This window comes from Pelodiscus sinensis, chromosome 28 (assembly GCF_052426305.1).
Source record: "Pelodiscus sinensis isolate ZL-2025 chromosome 28, ASM5242630v1, whole genome shotgun sequence".
Classification (NCBI taxonomy): domain Eukaryota; kingdom Metazoa; phylum Chordata; order Testudines; family Trionychidae; genus Pelodiscus; species Pelodiscus sinensis.
In genome coordinates, this window is record NC_143079.1 from 923,134 (window position 1) to 945,391 (window position 22,258).

The 22,258-nt window shown below is 51.8% G+C and overlaps 1 protein-coding gene and 2 long non-coding RNA genes across 3 annotated transcripts in view; 1 reads left to right on the forward strand and 2 right to left on the reverse strand.

The window, feature by feature from the left end:
• The window catches only part of IKBKB (inhibitor of nuclear factor kappa B kinase subunit beta), a 33,852-nt gene extending 31,917 nt beyond the window's left edge, over positions 1-1,935 (reverse strand). The window contains exons 1-2 of the mRNA XM_075915718.2: positions 1,694-1,935; positions 1,112-1,206 (exon numbers count right to left, since the gene is read on the reverse strand). Coding sequence (XP_075771833.2) covers positions 1,112-1,206; positions 1,694-1,795 — 197 coding nt within the window. The 5' untranslated portion in view covers positions 1,796-1,935. The remainder of the gene's footprint in view (positions 1-1,111; positions 1,207-1,693) is intronic.
• LOC142823998 (uncharacterized) lies at positions 1,098-16,152 on the forward strand. The gene is made up of 3 exons (XR_012899059.2): positions 1,098-1,237; positions 6,413-6,520; positions 13,492-16,152. It is a non-coding gene; the product is annotated as an uncharacterized LOC142823998 (long non-coding RNA).
• LOC142823999 (uncharacterized) lies at positions 7,003-12,501 on the reverse strand. The gene is made up of 3 exons (XR_012899060.2): positions 10,856-12,501; positions 8,524-8,726; positions 7,003-7,716 (listed from the first exon to the last, which is right to left on the reverse strand). It is a non-coding gene; the product is annotated as an uncharacterized LOC142823999 (long non-coding RNA).
• Positions 16,153-22,258: the final 6,106 nt, after the last annotated feature.

Sequence of the window (22,258 nt, forward strand, 5' to 3'; positions counted from 1 at the left end):
CCTTGTGAGCTTTCACAGAATCCTAGAGCTGGAAGAGACCTCAGGAGGTCATCAAGACCAGCTCCCTGCCCAAGGCAAGCTCAATCCCAACTAAATCAACCCAGCCAGGGCTTTGTCAAGCCAAGACTTAAAAACCACTAGAGATGGAGATTCCACCACCTCCCTAGGGAGCCCATTCCAATGCTTCACCACCCTCCTAGGGAAATAGTTTTTCCCAGCTTTGGGGAGGGATAGCTTGGTGGTTTGAGCATCGGCCTGCTAAACCCAGGGTTGTGAGTTCAATCCTTGTAGAGGCCATGTAAGGATTTGGGGCAAATAGTCATCAGTGATGGTACTTGGTCCTGCTGTGAAGGTAGGGGACTGGACTCAATGACCTCCCTTCCAGTTCTAGGAGATAGGCAATCTCCATTAATTTTTTAATATCCCACCTAGACCTCCCACATTGTAACTGGAGGCCATTGCTCCTTGTTCTGTCATCCATCACTACTCTTTGGAACCTCCCTTCAGGAAGTTGAAGGCTGCTATCAAATCCCCCCTTGCTCTTCGCTTCTGCAGACTAAGCTTTCCTTGTGTAAAACTTTTACACTCAGGAAGACAGCTCTATTCGGAGTTTTGATCCCTTTTGGAGTGGTAGTTTCTTGGATGCTGAGTTGCAGAATTGAGTCCTCCCAGAGCTGAAGTGGTTCAGTGTCTGCATTCTTCTGCAGGGGAGCAGTTACCCCAACTCTTTGCCTTGTCGGAAGGAGACGGGAGGATTTGGCCCAGCAGGACAGGGTGGTGGGGAGCCCCAGAGAGCAAGAGGGGGCATCAGTGGCATGATCAGCACATGGGGACCTATATGAGGGGGACTTCTCTGATCATGCCCCATCACAATAGCATAAGCACCTTTGTTTTCCCACTGTCTCTGCAGAAGCAGCAGCAAATTACTCATCTTTATTTCCAATGAAACAAACAGAAGGGGGTAAATAAAAGGCGGCAGCACCGACTCCTAGCAGAACAGATCCCGTCTGGGGAGCAGTCCCTGGAGTCAGACTTCCACTTCCGAGTGCTTGAGAGCGGCTCTCCCGCCCCCCGCCCCCCGCACTCAGACTGCGGGCCGGGGCAGGCTCACCTCTTCATGATCTGTATCTCCAGACACCACCGCTCGCGGTTCCGCAGGCTCAGCTCCTGCCGACACTGTTTGATCGCGATCTGCTCGCCGCTCTCCTGCAGGCAGAGGGGACAGGCCGGGCGGGCGGTGAGAGGCGAGGGGGGGTGCCAGGGGCGGCGCGGGGGGGGGGGGGGGGGGGCCGGGGATGCCGGGGGCGGCCCGGGCGGGGGGCCGGGGATGCCGGGGGGGGCCGGGGGCGGCGCGGGGGGGGGGCGGGGATGCCAGGGGCGGCGCGGGCGGGGGGCCGGGGGGGGGGAGGGCCGGGGGCGGCGCGGGGGGGGGGGCCGGGGATGCCAGGGGCGGCGGGGGGGGGGGGCCGGGGGGGGCGGCGCGGGGGGGGGGCCGGGGGGGGGCGGGGGCGGCGGGGGGGGGGGCGGGGATGCCAGGGGCGGCGCGGGGGGGGGCCGGGGGCGGCGCGGGGGGGGGGGCGGGGATGCCAGGGGCGGCGCGGGGGGGGGGGGGGGCCGGGGGGGCGGCGCGGGGGGGGCCGGGGATGCCAGGGGCGGCCCGGGGGGGGCCGGGGGGGCCCGGCGGGCGCGGTACCTTGTTGTGCCACCGGAGGACGTTGCCGAAGCCGCCCGTGCCGAGCCGCTCCTTCATCTCCCAGGGCCCGCAGGCCGGGCTCTGCAGCGGGGCCCGGCTCATGCTGCGGGTCTGGGGCTGCCCGGCGCTTCCGGCTCGGCGGCCCCGGGAACAGGCCGCGCGCGCCCCTGGCGGCAGCAGGCTCCGGCTCCCCGGGCCCGCGATGCGTCACGTGCCTGGCCCCGCCCCGGCGCCCTCGGCGCGTTCTGGGTCCGCGGGGCAGGCGGCAGCTCGCAGCGCTGCGGCGAGAGCCCGGCCCGCACCGAGCGCTCGCCCCGAACAAGCCTCGCTCCGCCGCCCCGCGGGGCAGGGGGTGGGACTGGCTCTTCCCCGGGACGCTGCTTATGCAGCATCAGGCCCTACTGAACTGGAGGCCTGGGTACCACAGATCATACTGAGCAGGCCCAGCTTCAGAGTCTCAATGCCTGGATGAGATGATGGTGTAGAGAGGAGGGGTTTAGATTTATTAGGAACTGGGGAAACTTTTGGGATAGGGGGAGCCTATACAGGAAGGATGGGCTCCCCCAAAACCTAAATGGAACCAGATTGCTGGCACTTAACATTAAAAAGTTTGTAGAACAGTTTTTAAACTAAGGGCTGGGGGGAAGCTGACGGTGCAGAAGAGCACATGGATCAGACAGAGACATCGCTTAGGGGAGGGGCTGTTAATAGAGATTCTCTGTGTTCTAGTCAGGAACAGAAGATGGAAGTATGGCTCAGATCAGAAGAACACATCAGGAAATGGCAGACAAAGAGTGACAAATGTTTAAAGTGCTTATACACAAATGCTAGAAGTCTAAATAATAAGGTGATGAACTAGAGTGCATCATTTTAAAGGAGGATATTGATATAATAGGCATCCTGGAAACTTGGTGGAATGAGGACAATCAATGGGACAGTCATACCAGGGTACAAAATATATCGGAAGGACAGAGCAGGTCACCTGGTGGAGGAGTGGCACTATACATGAAAGAAAATGTAGAATCAAATGAAGTAAAAAACTTAAATGAACCAAAATGTTTCATAGAATCTCTATGGCAGTCTTCTTCTTTCGAATGCCGTGGTCAACACTGTATTTCTTCATCAAAGTTGGACGTCCATGCTCTCCAGCCAGTGAACAGAGTCACTGGTTAGATTGTGGAGAGCCTCCAATGAGCCAGTGAATTTTTGCGTTGGGTATTCTGCAACTAGCCAATTAGCCCATCATAAAACGGGATTTTCAGGTCTGTCCTCCACATACTATTCCCTTTCTATCTCAGTCTTCTCTCCTGAGCCACCAGTCTCTCACTCCATCTCTCTTTCTCCCCCCTCCTCCTACTGCCTCCCCCCTCTCTCTCTCAGCTCTCCTCTGTCTCCTGCCTCTCTCTCCGTCTCTCTTTCTCTTCTTCCCCTCTTGCCTCTCACTCTCTTTCTCTTCTCCCCTTGCTACCTCTCATTCTCTCTTCTCCTCCTCCTCCTGCCTCTCACTCTCTCTTTCTTTTCTCTTCCTCCTGCATGGGGAGCACGGAGCCCAAATGGCTGTTTGCGCCACTTGCTCCTGTGAGGCAGCCCAGTTGCCTATGAGCTCCAGCTGCCCCCCTGCACCGTTTCCCTTCACCCCAACACTGATCCTCCAGCCTCCAGTTGTCCTCCACCTCCACCTCCCCCTCGTTCCCCGAGGAGTAACGGCAGTTCGAATTAGATAGCCTAATTAGGCTAATTAGGCTCTCTAATTCGAACTACCTACTCCATGCCGTGTGTAGCCGCGGGCACGGAGTCCGCACTAAGGGGGATTTAAAAATGGCGATGCCTGGCAAGATGCAGATGAAGCCCGGGATATTTAAATCCCGGGCTTCATTTGCAACTTTGAATGCCTACATTAGCCACTCTAGTTTGAACTAGGGTGGCAGTGTAGACATACCCTAGATTACTATTCATAGAATCATAGAATTGGAAGGGACCTCAAGAGCCAGTCCCCTGCCCTCAGGCAGGACTAAACACTATCTAAATCATCCCTGACAGGTGTCTGTCTAACCTGCTCATAAATATCTCCAGTGGTGGAGATTCCACAACCCCCCTGGGCAATTTATTCCAGTGTTTAGCCACCCTGACAGGTAGGAACTTTTTCCTAATGTCCAACCTAAACCTCCCTTACTGCAATTTAAGCCCCTTGCTTCTTGACCTATCATCAGAGCTCAAGGAGAACAATTTTTCTCCCTCCTCCTTGTAACACCCTTTTAGATACTTGAAAACTGCTCTCATGTTCCCTCTCAGCCTTCTCTTTTCTAAACTAAACAAGCCCAATTCTTTCAGTCTTCCCTCCTAGGTCATGTTCTCTAGACTTTTAATCATTTTTCTTCCTCTTCTCTGGACCCTCTCCAATTTCTCCACATCTTGTTTCCACTGACTGTTAGTGGATGGAAGGGTCTAGCATTGAACATTCTGATCTGAAGCAATTTGAACCAGCTGTTATCATTGCCTTGGCAGCATCCACATTAAATCTTAAAGCACAGCAGTAGCCCCACGTTCTCAGGAATAGGCCCACACGTGGGATCTCCAAGTTCACCAAATGGGTCAGGCTCAACCTGATCTAGATCAGAAGCAGGTATAACCCCCACACTTAGTAAGGTTCACTGTCCCATAGTGGTTCTTAGACCACTTACAGCAAGAGTGAAGAACAAGGGCGCTCTACAACCTAAGCCGAGAGCCCGGTGGTTTTATAGCTCAAATTGTAGACACTAAGGGTATGTCTAAACTACATGCCTCCGTCGACGGAGGCATGTAGATTAGCCAGATCGGCAGAGGGAAATGAAGCCGCGATTAAAATAATCGCGGCTTCATTTAAATTTAAATGGCTGCCCCGCTCTGCCGATCAGCTGTTTGTCGGCAGATCGGGGCAGTCTGGACGCGACGCGCCGACAAAGAAGCCTTTCTTGATCGGCACAGGTATGCCTCGTGAAACCAGGTTTACCTGTGCCGATCAAGAAAGGCTTCTTTGTCGGCGCGGCGCGTCCAGACTGCCCCGATCTGCCAACAAACAGCTGATCGGCAGAGCGGGGCAGCCATTTAAATTTAAATGAAGCTGCAATTATTTTAATCGCGGCTTCATTTCCCTCTGCCGATCTGGCTAATCTACATGCCTCCGTCGACGGAGGCATGTAGTCTAGACACACCCTAAGCTCCTGAGATCCCAGATTCAAATCTGCCTGCTGTCAGTTACAAGTGGGCTTCTTTTAACTTTGTCAGAAATCTCATTGTCTTCCATCATCTCTTTGGCTTGTGCTCGCCAAGTAGGATAATCTTCTCCATTGTCAGCTTCTGCTGTCCAAGGAGATAGTGAATTCCAAATGGTACCAATGCCATTTGAGGTACAGCCTAGGAGCCAGCTACCCGATCAACACCTAGAGTGAAAGTGCAAATGCCTAAGATATTAATGGGAAAATATGTCTACGGGGATGGAAGTGGCAGAGTGGATTTTCTCAGGAGGGATGGGTCCAACCTGCAGGCTCAGGAGAGAGCACATTACTGTAACTTTGCATTTCCTCTGACATACAATGGGCTGGAAATTCCCCAAGGAGTGTAAGATTTACTAATTATTTACCAGACATTTCAGCAATCTGGTATGACCCTTGTCCAAAGCGCCTTTTAATAGCCTGATATGTTGTTCCCTTCTGGACACTAGGGATGTGAACGTGTAGACACACAGGTTCTTTACTGAGAATGGATACATTCCACAGACCCAAAATACTCCGTCCCAACCAGAGAAGGTTCTGAGAGACACTCTTTATGGAAGGCAGTGAGGGCCCACTGGGCCCAGCACATCTCAGGGTCAGACCTTTGCAAATTTAAGATTCACATTTCACTTGAACAGGAGTCAGGAAATTCACACTTAAGGTTCCAGTATCAACAGGAACATGGCCCCCTTGTTTGTATGTATTACAAAAGCCTCTTTAAAGAACACACAACACTGGGCAATGGGCCCTGTCAGCTGACAAGAAACAGCATAATACAAAGGAAATTTCTATAAAGGAAACTGAAAATATGCAAGGTCGTAATCAGAGCCGGCCCAAGCTATGGGCAGACCGGGCCCTAGCCCAGGGCATGTGATTGTAAGGGGCACCGCGCGGTGCTGCCAGGCCAGCCGGGGGCAGGGGCGGGGCCCCGGGCACAATTATAATGTCTGCCCAGGGCACGAAGAATGGCTCCGGCCGGCATTGGTCATAATGCACAGCAAGGTGGGCGTTTTACCAGAGCTGCCAGAGAAGGGACAAGTAGGGAAGCAAGGGTATTGCAGCATGGAAAGGCTTTTGAGCAAAGCTCTCCCTGAGCAAAAAGGACCCAGCTCCGTCTATCTGCTGACAATGTTAGAAATGTGGCCATGGGATGTTGACAATGGGAGGCAGAAAAAAGTTTGACTGGTTTTCACTTTTGTCGCCAAACCTTCCCAGTGTAGACACAGCCTAAATGTGCTTTGACTGGTCCTTACCTAGCCTGACAGTCACTGATAAAAGTGAAGCTCTCTCACCCCAGCATGCATGAGTCTTTCTGTAACTCCCAATGGCTTGTTACCACTCCATGATGCAACTCTCAGACGCACAGAGATTCATTAGTTATTGGCACATTAATCTTGGAAATCTGCATTTCTTTAATCACAAAACGTCCTTTCCTGAAAGAAACCTAACACACAGTGTTTTGTCTCAGCCGCTCTCTTCGTCATCATGGCTGATGTTGGAGTTATCTGATTGGCAGAAGGGGTGTACGCCAGGGACAGGGAATGTGAAAGACAACAGTTACCACACAAAGACAGAGGTGAGCTGAAGCTGGGAAATTAGCTAAAATGTTAGAACCTGTTTATTGTGTGTTTGGGAAACAGCTGGTCCATCCCTCATCTCTGCGTGTTGTTTCTTACGGCAGTTGAGATAAGTGCCCTGTTGCACTTCCTACGTTGGCAGACTTACCATCCACTCAGTAACAGGGGCAGGCTGTGCTGAGCTGAAGAGGTGAGGAAGAGAGGTCTGTGTGGTACATAACTAAGGAGCTGCATCACTGCCAAGAACAAGCCAAAGTGCACAGGGAAAACCAAACAAACTTGATGTGCACAGAGAGTAGAAAGAAACCAGCTAAAGGGGCAGCCCGTAGAAACCCTGCTCAGCTCTGGGGCAGCTCTGATCCTAGCCCCAAAAAGAGGCAGTGAAACTGCCCCATGTGGCCCTACAGAGAACTCAGCTCTGCGTGACGGGGGCAGAGGTAGCAGGTGGCATTGCCGTCCCAAACCGCCAGCTTGACCCCACCAGAATGCCTACTGTAGGAATACTGGGGGTGGACTGTTGCTGCCCCTGAGCATCCGCCCTCCCCATGCTCTGGGGCCAGGGAGTCCGGGGCTGCGTGCTCTCCTCCCGTCCCATAGTGTTGGGGGTGGGTGGCTGGGGCTGCGTGCTGCCCACAGGCGCTGGGGAGCAGCTTTGCTCTGGTGGGAGTGAGGCCTGGGTAAAAGGGATGGAGCCTGGAGCAGGGCTGAGAGCTTACCTCCTCCAGCTCTACCTTCACTCACCATCCATGCACTGGGGTATCACCCATTTAGCTCCTGCCAGCTTTTGCAGTAACTGTTGTGAATTAAACTTTGTTCTTGTTTTTGGAATTCAACAACAAAACATGTCAGAACAAGTCTGCTCAGAAAGAAGCTATGCACTGCAACACAGCCCTGGCTGTAGATACAAAAGATAAAATGCTCAACTTAGTTGGAGGAAACTAACTGCTCTCTGAGACCAGGGGCAGAAAAATGAGACCAGTAGCAGAAGGAGCTGCTAATCTGATGGGCAAGGAGAACTGCTGCCACCCAAGAGGAACAGGACACAGCAGTGTAAAGCTCTGATTATAGAATGTCAGGGGGAGCAAAAGAAAGAGAAACTAAAATGGGAGAGAAAAACAAGGCGAAACAGAGAATGGACAATCAGGACTGGACAGGAGCCTAAACAGGGCAACACAAGCCAGAAACTGAAGAGATTCTGAAAAAGAGAAGGAATTAATGAGTCAGAGCTTATTCTCAGTTACTAGGAGAAGCATCTACTTCTAAATAAGCATATAAATTCCCTGGGAAGAGGGAGATCTAAAGACAATAAACAATGCTAGACTCTGGGAGTCAATATTGTCTTCACCTTCTGAGTCTCCCTAGTCATGCATCAGATGTGACCACCTCAGACATGGTTTTGTAGTAAGAATTCTGAGGTGTGCCAGCCCCAAAATGTAGATTATGCACCTCTGACCTATTTTACATAACTAGACCTGTGAGGCTTGTCTATACTATAAAATGATCAGGTACAACTTAACCTGGAAAGCAGGGTTAACCTCGCTCAGCATGGGATGGCCTGGCAAAGACACCCTGTATCCAGGGTGGGAGGAGAGGGCAAGGATACACCATCTCTTGCACTATTTTAGAAACAGTGGCTAAATCCTATTTGTAACTTTGATTTCTGAAGCAGAATGTTGCGGCATGGACTGGTCAGGACTGCTCAGTGTTATGTAGACATGTTTGTCTAATGCTGTCAGGCTTAAGGTGAAAGGGGTCAGGACTCTGGAGGCCAGGTCCTAGCGCCTCCTGTGCATTTCAAGTCTTAGTCTTGAGGCCATGGGAGACTGATTTCTCTCTGACACATGCACACCCTCCAGCTGTCGAAAGCGTGGGTGTGAAACTGTGGCAGGCTTGGTCACTAGGTGGTCCCTGGGTATAGAGTACCCTGCCCAGGACTACCAGCAGGGAGATAAGGAGGAGAATTTCTGGCATGCTCCTGTTAATCATTCACAGAACAACTTACCAAGACCCTCCGCAGCTAATCACCAAGGGAGGCAGGCTGGGCCTGGAGGAGATGAGTACAGGATGAATCCGGCTGCAAGAATCCTAAGAATTTCTCTTATTAGCTGACCTCATGGCAGGTGGCAGGTGAAATGATGGGCTCTGACACGCTTGGCTCCAGCAGACACTTGGCAGGACTTGTGGAAACAAGGTGGGATAATGCCTCTGGCCAGAGGGCAACAGGGAGTTAGTCCCCAAGTGCACAGAAAGGAGAGACTCGGAGAAGCTGCCCTTCTCCCCACCCCTCTTGTAAGAGTGATTACTAGATACTAGCATGCAAGGGCCTGATTCCTCTGAGAGGCTGCAGCCTGAACTGCTTGTCTAGCAACTCCCCAGGACTGCAGCGAAGGGTTGTAGCTACTGTGTCTATAGACAGGAGAGTGAGGTGCTCCCACTTAGGGTTACCAGGTAGTCATAAAAAAAAATACCGGACACACTTCATGGGGGGGAGGGGGGAGGTGCTGACTAGGAGGAAGGGGGGGGACAGGAGTGGGGGGGGGCCCGGGAAGCAGAGCTGATGGGGGGGGAGCGGGATATTGGGGGGAAGCAGCTGGCGGGGGCGGAGCTGGCCGGGGGAGCTCAGGAGGAGGAGGAGGAGGGGAGCTGGCTGCTGGAAGCAGGGCTGGCAGAGGGTGCAGTGGGGCTGGCTGGGGAAGATCCAGAGCAGGAACTGGCCAGCAGGAGGCAGAGCTGAACGGCAGGGGGCTGGCCGGTGGAGATGGGGGGCTGACAGGAAGCAGGGCTGGTCAGTGGCAGGGGGACTGGCTGGGGAAGACCGGGGGAGAATCAACCAACTGGCCAGCCAGGAAGGGGCGGGGGAGCGAATCAGTCGGCAGGGAGCAGGACTGACCCAGGCTGTGCAGATCTCAGGGCGCTCCCATCCCGTGTGACTCAGTCTGGCTGCGGCTCCACCACACGCTTGTCCAGCGCACAGGAGCACGGACCAGGCTGCCCCTCCTCCTCACACGCAACCAGGGCTCCCAGCACCAATCACGACCCGCCTCCCAGTCACTTTCCCCGCCCCCGCCAGGCTTCTGTCCGGCGCCCAGCCGGAAAACCAGGAAATACCGGACATTGCACATGTTCTGTATTTTCTGGATTATTTTACCGGGCAGAGAGCCCAAGAACCGGACACCTGGCAACTCTACTCCCACTGCCAGGCACGACTCTACCTGGGTAGTCAGACCAGCCCCACCTCTGTGGTGTCCCAGCCCCTTGCCACCTTCTGCTCCTCCCCCAGCCCATTAGCACAGCAGGGGTCCAGCCCCTGGTTCATTCTCCTGAACACTAAGGGTGTGTCTAGACGACATGGCTCCGTCAACGAAACCATGTAGATGAGTTTACTAGACATAGCGAAATGAAGCGTTGATTTAAATAATCACCGCTTCATTTACATCAAAATGGCCGCTGTGGTGTGCCGACGATCAGCTGATCGGCACAGCGGGGCAGTCTAGACGCGGCGTGGTTGACAAGGGACGCCTTTGTCGACTGCTCTGGTATGCTTCCCTTGTCGACCGCGCCGTGTCTAGACTGCCCCGCTGTGCCAATCAGCTGATCGTCGGCACACCGCAGCGGCCATTTTGATGTAAATGAAGCGGCGATTATTTAAATCACCGCTTCATTTTGCTATGTCTTGTAATCCCCTTGGTCCAGGGCATGGATCCCTATCCTGGCTGGCTTCATAGGGCATTTAAAGTAAAAAGCAGAAGTTATGTCCCAGCAGAAGACCCTGAACAGCTTCCTTTTTTCAGGAATTCTCAGTTTATAACACACCCTTATTTAAGTAATACGTCGATTCCTCCCCATGCATAGGAAGTCCAGCTGGAACCAGCCTCTGACCCATCATGTTCAGTCTAGCCACTCTGTGACACTCCCACAAGAGAGAGATACATCTGGGATTGCTGAATTACAGTGAGATACTCTAAGCAGCAGAGCTAGATTTGCATCCAGTCTTTGAGGCCATGGAGTCTCCTTTCTGCTGCTTCACATCAGATATGTAGATGGCGCAGTTCATGACCTCACCATGAGACACAAGACATGACCTTTAAAGTGTGATTCAGTACAACAGCCTGTACAAGGATAACAATCAGCTAGGAAATGGAGACTAGCAGATAAGGCACTTCCCCAGAGATGGCCCCGAGAACTTCTTTCAGACTCTTGGGCTCTGGGCTGTGGCCCAGAAATAAATAATCAGGGACAATGTGCAATAAATGTTAGAAAGCCCTTTGGACTAGCAGCTTCCATAGTCACCCACGATCAAAAAATGAGGTATTTGCAAAAAGCTAGGGACTTACCATAAGAACATCAGAACGGCCATCCTGGGACAGATCAAAGGTTCATCTAGCCCAGCGTCCTGTCTGCCCACAGTGGCCAATGCCAGGAGGTGCCTCAGAGGGAATGAACAGAGCAGGGAATCATCAAGTGAACTGATCCCTCCCCGTTGCCCATTCCCAGCTTCTGACCAAGAGGCTAAGGGCACCATTTCTATCTGTCCTGGTTAATAAACGTTGATGGACCTAACCTCCATGAATTTACCAAGTTCTTTTTTGAACCCTGTTTAAGTCCTGGTCTTCAGAACCACCTCTGGCAAGGAGTTCCATGGGTTGACTGTTTGTTGCATAAAGGAAAACTTCCTTTGTTTTAAATCTGGTACGTATTAATTTCGTATTAAGGTGACCCCCTAGATCATGTGTTATGGGAACAAATAAATAACTTTTCCTGTGTCACTTTTTCCATACCACTCATGATTTTATAGATCTCTGTCGTATCTGTCTTAGTCTCCTCTTTTTTAAGCGGAAAAGTCCCAGTCTTTTTAATCTCTCTTCATATGGCTCCCGTTCCAAACTCCTCATCATTTTACCAATTGCAGGAGACAACCATGCCCAGGCAGGCAAAAACGAGCTGCCTTTATTTTATTTCCAGGGAAAGGTAGAACTCCCTGTGCAGTCTCCGTGAAATAATCTGTGTGCAATAATCTTGGACCGTGCTAGGAGAAATAGTGTGATATCCCAGTGCCTCGGGATCTCCTGATGCCAAGGCTCACTCAGGGCTACGGTGCATCTGTTTGAGTCTCACAGACTGCTCTGGGCACTACTGAGAAGGTCCAGCCCAGCAGATAAGCACAGGTTATGCTTTTCTAGGGGGGCTGTGTGAAGCTCCTATGCTCTGTACTCATTCTTTGTCCACACAGAGGACTTCAGTCTTACGATTCTGGCATCTTTGAACAGCATAAAACTGACTGAAGAAAAATATTAAGCCCAAAGTTTCCTGTGCCAGACCTGATTTGCTTAGGTTTGTCAGCCCCTGGGAAAGTGAGTAGTGATTCTCTGCACAGGGTTACTTCTAAACTCCTCAAAGAATGCCGGTACCCATGAATACATGGTAGTAGGATGCCAAAGCCCTGCAGATGCCGACAGATTTCCTAGTCTCACAGGGATTCCAGTGGACCCAAAAGCTCCTATGGCATGACTCAAAACACCAAAAGAGATACATGGACAAAAACTGCAGTCAAGTTGGAGTACAGGTTAATTTGTATCAATTATCTGAATGGTTAAGCATATAAAATACCTCCCCTAAAAACACACCCTGGAAGGCCAGGAAGTTAAGGTAAAACTACAAGTTTTGAAATCATCTATCTCTAATATCCTGATTTGTCCCATCAGTGTCCCATGAAGATAAGCCTTTATTTCTTACAGCATCGTAGTTGTCCAAACTCTGACTAACTAGACAACCCACAAAAGCAGACATACACACTTTGCTAGATCATGAACCACAAAAAGTCTTTTTTAAGTATGCATGTGCCACAAAAGATAATGGGGTATTAAACACAGAACTGGCATATCTTTGTGTATAAACATTTGAAGTCAAGATTGTAAAAGGATGCCTCTCTGGTAGCAACAAAGCATTGTGCAGAGATGTGAAACCAGCTAGGTAGCCACAGTCTTGAGAAGAAGCTTGTAAGCTGCTGTACAAAAGTATCTCATCCATATTTCACTCACCAGTGCCGCAGTTTAATAAAGGTGAAGGCAACTACACAAGAAGAAAACTATGACTGGGTCAATGTTCCCTCTAATTTTTTTTTGCCCATATGCAGAGTAAATGTTATTATCTGCACCAGGGCATGTGACACTGTGCCCCGCCAGTAGAAACACATGATGGCGGCTGTGGGTGCTTTGCTAATCAGCGGGGCAGAATCTCTCATGGACAACCGCCCAAGCATACAGATTACAGGGAACACTGGAGTGGGCCCTTATGCTTGTTTTTTGTTTTGCTTCTTTCTAGTGTATACAACTATCTGAAAGATGATGCTTGTCTTTGTCATTAGAAATTTTAGCCCTGAGCCCTTGTCTTTGTGGGTACGTCTACACTGCAGGATTTTTCCAGGATGCCAGAGGCATCCTGGAAAAACTCTGCCACGTCCAGGGAAGGCATTTGCTCTTCCAGTTTTTTTTTGCGGATGTGCAAACGTGCTGTTTCAGAAGCCTTGTCTGCCTCATTCCCCGAGGAAGAAGGGATCTTCCGAAAGAGGGGGATTTTCCAAAATTTGACCCTGTGTATACAGGCCAAATTTCGGAAAAGCCTCTTCCGAAAAAGAAATCTGAAAAAGCTGTAGTGTAGTCCTAGCCTGAGTGACCCTAGTTGGGCATTTTCAGACTTTCCAATATTTGTTCTTAAACTTCTTAACTGATTTTCTGAGATGTGTTTTATTGCACTGCAGAATATTTTAGCTGCTTTTTTCCATGTAGCTACTCATTTGTCTTAACAAATAACTTTATTTTTAACCTGGAAGTAGAGCTACACCAGTGGCTGATAGCCTGTATCTGTCAGTATTTCCCAAGCAACTTCCATTTCCTTCTCAACCAGCAGCCAGGATGCTATGTCTCACCTTTTTGTTAAACTTCTACAGAAACAGTTTCTCTCTTTGATCCAGGTACCCTTTCATCAGAAGCTACATCACCAGCCTCAGATCTGAAAACCACACCCAACAGAACCTTGTGAGTGACACATGAAGAGAAATCTCCAGGGGTAGCTGAGTTAAAAACAATGAGTGGTTCTGTGGCACTTTAGAGATTAACCAAAATATATAGACTCATGAGCTTTTGTGGGTAAAACCCACTTCATCAGATGGCACGAAGAGAAGGCTGTGATAAGGCCTCAGTGGGAAGGGATCTTCACTATGTATGGAAATCATGCCAAATTATGAGGTTTACCAACATAGTCATATTTTAACTTCTATATTTGGGGGAGCAGTACCAATGAGGCTAGGGGATGGGGGAATTTGGCACATGCCTTGCAGTTTGGAAGGTTTAAATGCCCCCAAGTTACCTCCAGACTAAGCATAGGCCATTACTACTTCTTGTTAAAGGTGCCGGGTAACTCTCATCATAGAGTCTGACAAGGGACTTGTGAAAGGGCTGTCCATATGCTTTATGAAAATATGTTTATTAATATGCATAACTGGAAAATGTTTTATGCAAAATATTTCCTGTAAGGAATCATTTGGAAAGCTGTAATCTACCGAATATGATTTTCCCATTTGTGTGCACATTTCATTCCTGTATTTGAAGTTACAAATGTGAAGTGTAAACCCGTTTTAGTAATACAGTAATTACTCATTTAACACATGCCCGCTTAACACATTTTCACAATAGCACAATTTTTTGGGGGGAGAACATTTTTCGAATAACACAACCGTCCCCGAAATAACACGAAAATAATCAAGTGACGGACTACTTCGTGCAGCGGTATAAGTTGGTGAAAACAGTGGTAATACGCATCAGCAGATGAATACACATGGTGACAGCTCTCCTCCGCTCACTCACATGTTTATCTTTGTGTTTTAACAAACCGCAGCGACTTGTGTTGCTAAATATCTAATGTTGACATTGACGACCCAGCACCAACAAAAAAATTGACTCTGCCATCACCACCTGAAACGCAACCCCCACCTTTTCCATTATTTTTAATGGAAAAATTGACCCCGCATAGCAAGTTTTCGTTTAGCAGGAACATTTTCAGAAACGCATCTATAGTGTTAAATGAGGAATTACTGTACACACATACTAAGTGAGGTCCAGTAAGTGAATTTCAGAAACTTGGGGGCTCATGGACAGTGTTCCCTCTAAGCTGCGAGACTGCACAGATTCACGGATGATTAATCAGCCCACCCAGTCAGAGGTTCTGGGCATTTTGCCCATAGCTTAGAGGGAACACTGTTCATGGACAAGGACAATGATCTGCAAATGAGTTTGGTTTTCCTGTGGGCCTGCCCATAGGAGGGGCTGAGTCCCCACAAGACCACGTGTTTAGATCACCTGATATAGGTGTCCATCATCAATTTAGTATTTTTCCACAGGGAGGGGAAAGGCTGGCCAGCAAACAAAGCCTTCCCATTTTCTGCACAGCCCCTAAGAGGGGAACCCCTAGAGCAAAGGTGGACAATAATTTTTTACTCCACGAATATGGTAAAGTGCTCAAGAATTGCACTCTTTCATGATATTGGAGGAGGAGGTGGTCTGGGATGGAGGTTGGGGAGCTCGGGATAGGCAATTGGGGTACAAGAGGAGTTATGGGATCTGGGAAGGAAGGAGTTTGGGTGAAGGAGGGGGTTGTGACCTGGGTCAGGGTATTGGGGTGCAAGGTCTGGCAAAGAGTATTGGTACAGAGGGTTTGGTTTCTGACTTGAGCAGTGGTCAGGAGTGGGCAAAGAACTGGGAGGAAGGAGAGGATGGGGTGCCAGGTGCAGTCTCTGGTGGGGAGGCGCTTACCTAGGCTGCTCCTGGCCAGCAGCTCAACAGAACCCCAGGGCAGGCTGCCTACCTCTCGTGCCCCCGCACACTGCTCAAAGTGGCCGGCTGCGGGGGGGCATGTGGCGCACAGAGACACACATGGCTTCCACAGCCAGCCACTTTGAGCAACGTGTGAGGGTGCAGAAGGGAGGGAGCCTGCCTGAGGCTCCTACCGGGTCATAGGACAGTGGCAGGCCAGATCCAACCTGCAGGTCGTATTTTGCCTGCCCCTGCCCTAAAGGCCTAGCTGCCAGTCTCAAGGACTCCCCTGTTTACCAGCTAAGATGTCTGCTGGAAATAACTGGAACAGAACATTAAGAATGAGGCCCAGAATAGAGGCTTTCCCATCTGTGAAAGAAGATTCCTAGAATTACTCTTAGGTATTATATATACCAAGCTTCTTGGTGTATTAAACTGAGCTGGTGCATTTGTTTTATTTTGCTTAGTAACTTACTTTGCTCTGTGGGTTGTTGCTTATAACCACTTAAATCCTACTTTTATAATTAATAAAAACACCTTTGTTTATTAATAAACCCAGTGTAAATAATTGTTATGGAGGGGCGGGGGTTGGGAGGAGCAGCAGTGCATATCTCTCTTTACTTAAGAAATGGGGTGAACATGTGCTTACCCTGTATAAAACTTCATACAGAGCGAGATGGATTTCTCTGGGTTTCTGTCCCATGCACATGAGTGCTAAGGCAAGTCCCTTTAACTACACCTTCCCGGAGTGGCGCTAATAGCAGCAGCTGTATTATACTGCTGCGGGCTGTGACCCCCTTCTCTGTGCTAGTGCTGGAAGAGGCTGGAGGGAGGGTTGCGGGTCACCCACAAGGGCAGGAAGGTTGGCTCAGTGGTACTGCAACACAGCAAGCAGCACTCACAAGGGAACGGATCTGTGACTGAACCCATCCCAGGATACTTTCCAGAGGCTCTCAAACTGGAGGTTGTGACCCCCTGAGGTTATTACACGGGGGGTTGTGAGCTATCAGCCTCCACCCCCAAATCCCGCTTCACCTCCAGTTTTTGTAATGGTGTTACATTCTTTAAAAGTGTTTTTAATTTATAAGGGCTCAGAGGCTTGCTGTGTGACGGGGATCAGCAATACAGACGTTTGGGAACCACTGAGCTATTTCCTGAAAAGGAAAGCCTTTCACAACATGCTGGTTTTCCTGGACATGCTATCAAATGTTGAGGGCAAGAATCTGATTTCTACTCAATCAGCTTCTTCATAGTTCCCACAAATCTATTATTGCAACAATTATATCATCAGAATAAACCCAAGTGCAATGATAATGCCAGAGTGCCTTATCATATAGTAGTACCTAGAAAGCTGTGTGTCAGATCACGCTCTCTTCTGAGATAAGCCCCTCTCCATCAGCTTCTGAGGCTCCATAACCCCCTTACCCCATATGTAGCATCCTTTTCTTATATACTCTTATCATTAGTATGTACTGATGCGGGAGATGAGTCTAGATGACTTAACTGTCCCTTCTGGCATCTGGCTTTAAAATTGTGTATTACTATGACTGACTCCTCCTCGTAAGAGCTAATTTTTCTGTGTCTCTAGAACTGAGCTCATCTGTGCCTTGGCAGCGCAACCATTCCTGCTCTACAAATTCCCTTGGGGTTTTCATAAAGCGTTACAAATTCTCCAATCTTTCCCCTCCACACCCATCTCTGACAGCAAACCAACCAAGTGCCAATTCCTTCCTCTTAGCCATGTTGCCTATTGTGGAACGGAGGCTGCCGTTCATGCTGCTTCCAGCTATTTTAGCCATCTTGATCACATGAACCCAAACCAATCTTATCTATCCCATGAAATCCGGTTAGAGACTCAATCCCTCCTCCAAGGAGCTTTGTTCCCTATGGGAATTGCTGAAAGGCTTTAATTGGTTATTACTGGTGTTAGGTTGTTGGTCCTTCAATTGCTGTTCCCAGTTTCCCCCTAAACACTCTCAAGCCTTGAGCCTCCCAGCCAATGTCTATTTTCCCAAGAGCCCTAATGAGCCCCCCAGATAATTTAGTCCCTGAATGTCAATGATTCCCCTAAGACCACCTCCCAGTGACCTGTTGACAGACAGTCGTGGGGAGCTACATTAGAGGCTTGTCTACAATGGCAAGTTACTGTGCTGTAACTTTCTCGATCAGGAGTGTGAAAAACACCCCTCCCCCACCTCAAGCTCAGTAAGTTACAAGATTGTAAAGCACCAGTTTGGACAACGCTACAGTGCTGTTAGCTACTTGCCATGTGGAGGTGGTTTGCCTGGAGCGTTGGGAGAGCTCTCTCCAGCACACCTGCCATGGTCACGCTGCTGCGAGAACATGTGGACAAAGCCTAAGGCTGAAGAATAAGACACTGGAGGGTCTCAGAGGAAGCAGCAAGAATCTGTGGAGAGCAAGGAGAAAAGCAAAGGAGTGTGTGTTAAAGATACAGTGTATACAAAGACCCTATGTCCTGTGGTTTGATTTATTTTAGAGCCAAGGGAAACCAGGACACTCTAGGGATCCTTAGCCACTTTCCTATTTATTGCAAGCTTTAAGCAGTTAATACAGTTGTTTAAGTTTTACAAGCCTTAAAACAATTACTATCCAATTTAAACTTTAAATACTATACATTCTAAAGCAATTAATACAACACAAAGCAATGCAAAAGCAATTAATAGAAGATCAACTATAATACAACAACAAAGCCTAGTTCACTTACACTTTACCCGTTTGCTATCTACAATACCAGGCAGGAGCTCGAGGTTCCTTTGATTCCCACACGTTGGAACGCCTCGTACTGGGTCACAAGCGTGAAGGACCTATTTACTTCTAGCTAAATTGAGCAGGACCTGTGGGTCCATCCTGCCCATTCCCTCCCATCGATTGTTCTTACTAAGCCCATTTTATAGCAAGGCGAGACTTGGTCGTTCTAATAATATTTACCAATTGCTGATGTATTGTGTAAGTTATGTAAAATGCCCAATACCCTATTTGGGGTACACCCTGCTACTCAGGATGTTGCTGCATGTGTGTAGACGACAGTTTCACGGCTGCACCTGTAATTTTTGCTTATCAGAAACAGGAGTACCTATACAAGGTTTCTTGTCGTGAGTTTTTGACGTGGTCTTGCATACCCTGCTTAATCTGCATTGTCAAGGCTCGACAAATTAGTCAATCTACTGGCCTGGGGCGAGTAGACTTTAAGCTGGCACGGCGCCGCAGCGCGATCAGCGCATGCGCAGCGTGCCAAACTGCGCGGCTGCGAGTGGGGCTCACCGCCACTTGTCAAGCCCTGTGCATTTTTATTCAAAACATTCCTGCCTCGCACAGCTTCTCCTTCCCAAACCATGCCTGCGTGCTACATGCACCAGACTTGAGACAGGCCTGAGTTTTGCTTTTTAGGGATCCGCACTGTGGACAAAGCAGACACCACCGTTTATTGTCAAGGCAGGGCTGTCCAGGCTCCCCTACACCCTCGCAATTAACAAAGGAAGTGGACAATAAGAACTCAGCCCTCTGCTGCTGTTAAAATCAGGTAGCTTCTCTTAAGAGCATCAGCAGCAGCATGGCCCTGCACAGAAATGTAAGACAGAGTCCCTGCCCCAAGAAGCACCTGCCATTTGAGAGGGCATAATATGCACTACTAGGGAGGAAGGTTGGGTGCATCGGGCCCCTCATGTCAGATACTAGGAGCACATTATACACAGCACAGGGCCTCAGATGGCAACATTCAAACCTAGATTCAACATTCTAAGAAGTGGCTGTGTTTGGACTAGGAAATTTTGTTGAGGCCTTTATCTACACTACACCTCCTTGCAGTTCTCCCTGGGTACGTCTACACTACAGCGCTAATTCGAACTAACTTAGTACGAATTAGTTAATTCGAACTAAGCTAATTCGAACTAACGCATCTAGAACTAAAAACTAGTTCGAATTAGCGTTTTGCTAATTTGAACTAGCGCGTCCTCACTGATTGGATGCAGGGGGGCATTTAAGGGCAGCTGAAACCGGTTCTGGCAGGGCATCAGGTCAGTAGTTGCTTTGTGTGGCTGCTGTCTGAGGCTATCTGAGGCTCGTGCTTAAAGGGACCCCCCTGGACAGCCGGTTCTCAGCTTTTCCTGCTTGCTTGCCAACCTCGCCGAGGGACAGCAAAGCGTTGGTCTCTGTGCCCGTCTGTGTCGATGCTTCCCTTCGGGGACGCTGCCGCAGGTGGCAACATGGAGCCACAGCTCACCCTGCACCTTCTGGTGCACTTTCTGGACTTGCTGCTGCAAGCCTGCCAGCAATGGCTCGAGGCTGCCTGGCACCTCCTGGTGCACGTCAGCCCCCTGCCTCTCCGCCTGGCCGCCCTGGGGGCCGTGGAGGAGCCGCGGCGGCGCCCCGGCACAGGCGTGCCCCGCCGCGTCTGGCGTCTGGACACCAGCACCGACTGGTGGGACCGTATCGTCCTGGAGCGCTGGGAGGATCGACAGTGGACCCAGAACTTCAGGATGAGGAGGGACACCTTCCTGGAGCTCTGCGAGTGGCTCACCCCTGCCCTGCGCAGAAGGGACACTCGCATGAGGCCCGCCATCCCCCTCCAGAAGCGGGTGGCCATTGCCCTCTGGAAGCTCTCCACGCCGGACAGCTACCAATCCGTCGGGAACCAGTTCGGTGTGGGGAGATCCACCGTCGGAGCGGTGCTTATGCAGGTATGGCACTCGTCGGCCACCGCACCGGAGGGGGAGGGAGGCTGCGAGGAGGGGATGGGCTGTCCCAGGGACAAAGGGGGGGCGGGAGGAGGGGATGGGCTGCCCCAGGGACAAAGGGGGGGCGGGAGGAGGCGAACGCACCCCACACCGGAGGGGTCGGTCTGTCCCGGCCATACTACACGCCACCAGGGGGGTTGCTTCCGGGAGTGGGGCGCGGGGCACTGCCAGGGCACGAACGCTCCCAGCCACCCGGGCGCCCCACTGATTGGCGCTTTGCTTTGTCTCTCTCCGCAGGTGGTCAAGGCCATCAACTGGGTGCTGCTCCGCAGGGTGGTCCGCCTCGCCGACCCAGACGCCATCATCCGGGGATTCGGTGCCCTCGGTTTCCCCAACTGCGGGGGGGCCATCGACGGGACGCACATCCCCATCCGTGCCCCGGAACATCAGGCGTCCCGTTACGTGAACCGCAAGGGGTACTTCTCTGTGATCCTGCAGGCCGTGTGTGACCACCGGGGACAGTTCACGGACATTAATGTGGGCTGGTCCGGCAAAGCGCACGACGCCCGGGTGTACCGCAACTCCTCCGTGTGCCAGCGGCTGCAGGACGGGACCTTCTTCCCCGACCGCCACATCAGGGTCGGGGACGTGGACATGCCCGTGTGCCTGGTGGGGGATGCCGCCTACCCACTGCAGCCGTGGCTGATGAAGCCCTACACGGGGCACCTCAATCCCTCCCGCCAGGCCTTCAATGCCAGGCTGACCAGGGCCCGCATCGTGGTGGAGGGGGCCTTCGGGCGACTGAAAGCCCGCTTTTGATGCCTCCTCACCCGTCTGGACCTGGCCGAGCACAACATCCCTCCCGTGGTGGCAGCATGTTGTGTGCTCCACAATTTGTGTGAGCGAAAGGGGGAGGCTTTCCTGCCAGCATGGATGGCTGAGGCTGACCGCATGGCTGGACACTATGGTCAGCCCCGCACCGCCGCCGTCCGGGAAGCCCAGCGGGGGGCCGTCCAGATCCGGGAAGCCCTGTAGGAGAGCTTCCAGGTGGAGGAGGAGAACTGACCTCTCCCTTGCATGCCCCACTGGGGCCTTCTTCCACCCTACCCCCCTTCCCCTTTCCCCTTCCTACCTACTGTAAAATAAAGACACCTGTTTTTCAACCAAAAACGTCTGTTTATTTCACATAACTGGGGTGGAGGGAGGGAGGAATGAGGGTGGGAGAGGGGAGGGGGAAACCTGGGACGAGGGAGCTGGAAGGGGAGGGAAGGGAGGAAGGGAAAGGAAAGCTCAGGGGTGGGAGTCCGGCTGCCTCTCCCGTCTCGCCACACTGAGGATCCGGGGGCATCGGTGGGGAATGGTTGTGGAGGGTGGGGCAGGAGGGACGGAGGGTGTGGAAGAAGCAGGAGCGGGAGCAGGAGAGGGAGCTGGGGGAGCAGGGGGAGCTGGGGGGGGCAGGGGGAGCAGCAGGGGGAGCTGGGAGAGCAGGAGCAGGAGCAGGAGGAATTGGGAAGCGGTCCAGCAGGCTCTGGAGGTGGCCTCGCAGGGCACGGCCCTCCTCCTCCAGGGCCTCCAAACTCCTCCGGTGCAGCCTCAGGTCCTCCTGGACCCAGTGGTCCTGGAGACGGAGCTGTTGCTCCAGGAACTGGAGGTGCCGCCTCTGGTAGTCCTCCTGGTTCCTGGCTCTCCTGCTGGCCCGGGCACGGGCAGCTGCTGCAGGCGGGGTGGTGCGCCCTGCAGGCCCAGGTGCTGCGGCTGTGGTGCAACAAGACCAGCGGTCAATTACCCCAGGGGCCCAGGTGTGTGAAACCCAGCTCCCCTCTGCAAGGCCAGGGCCCCTGCAGGATCCCCAGCTGCTGCTCCGTGGTGGGTAAGGCCCAGGCACATGGTCCCGGGGCTCCCTCTCGCCCCAGCCCCCCGTACACATAAGGGGAGCACGATGGTACTCACAGGTGGATGCCTCCCCGGCCTCGGACGACACAGGCGAGCGGCTCTGTGGGGTGCCTCGGGGGTCCCAGGTCCTGGGCAGGCTGCCAGCAGGCTCCTGGCTCTCAGAGCCCTCCTCCTCCTCCTCCTCCGTCTCCTAGAGCGGTCCCTTTGCCCCGGGGTCTATCATGTCCCGGGGGGCAGGGACGGCATGAGCCCCCAGGAGGCGGTCCAGGGCGTGGAAGTGGGGGCAGGCCCCCGGGTCAGCCCCTGGCTGGCAGGCCCGGGAGTAGGACTGCCGCAGGTCTTT